The 650-nt window shown below is 54.8% G+C and overlaps 1 protein-coding gene across 1 annotated transcript in view; it reads left to right on the forward strand.

Moving 5' to 3' along the window:
* EMH_0067830 (uncharacterized protein) overlaps positions 1–270 on the forward strand; it is a gene marked incomplete at both ends in the record, with an annotated part of 2496 nt that extends 2226 nt beyond the window's left edge. The window contains one exon of the mRNA XM_013498669.1: positions 1–270. Within this exon, the coding sequence (XP_013354123.1) occupies positions 1–270 (270 nt within the window).
* Between the last annotated feature and the right edge of the window lie 380 nt (positions 271–650).

Consider the following 650-nt stretch of genomic DNA (forward strand, 5'->3'; position numbering starts at 1 on the left):
GCTGCACCTAGTGCTGCTGCTCGCGGTCCTACTGCTCGTCGTCCTTCTTCTCGGCCTTCCGCACACAGCAGAGCCCACCAGCAGGAGGGAACCCCCAGGAGGCCTCCAGATACGGGCGATCAGCAACGGGTGTATAACCTCTTTCACGGGGGTGTAGGCGTGCCGCCGCCAGCTTCGAGTGCCGCCCAGGAGACTCCGCAGGCTCCAGGGTCCCCGCAAGACCCTGATGAAAGGAAAGATGCTGACGAGGATACGGAGAAAGCCAGCTAAGAGGGGGAATATGCTACATCAATGAACTGTGATAGCGTTGTTTTGTTTGCGTGGGGTGAGAAAGATGGGATCTGCACGAGGGCAAGCAGAGTACCATCTGAACTCCATGAATGTTTAGTTCGTCAGGGGCTGCTGCTGCCTGACTGAAACCTTATTTGCATGCACTGAGACAGCTTGAGCTGCATGCGCGGGGGCAATAGTATTTGTATGCGCTGTGGTAATGTCAGTTGCATGCACTGAGGTGAGCTCAGTTGCTTGCACTGAGGCAAATTCAGTTGCATGCATCAGTTCTGCGGATCCGCGCAGAAAAGTTCGTCATCTCTGTTGATCGCACCAGCCGCCTGTCTGTGTTTCTTTAGGTGTTTGCTTACCATGACTTA

This window comes from Eimeria mitis, genomic scaffold (genome assembly GCF_000499745.2).
Source record: "Eimeria mitis Houghton genomic scaffold, Emh_scaff3612, whole genome shotgun sequence".
Classification (NCBI taxonomy): Eukaryota; Apicomplexa; class Conoidasida; order Eucoccidiorida; family Eimeriidae; genus Eimeria; species Eimeria mitis.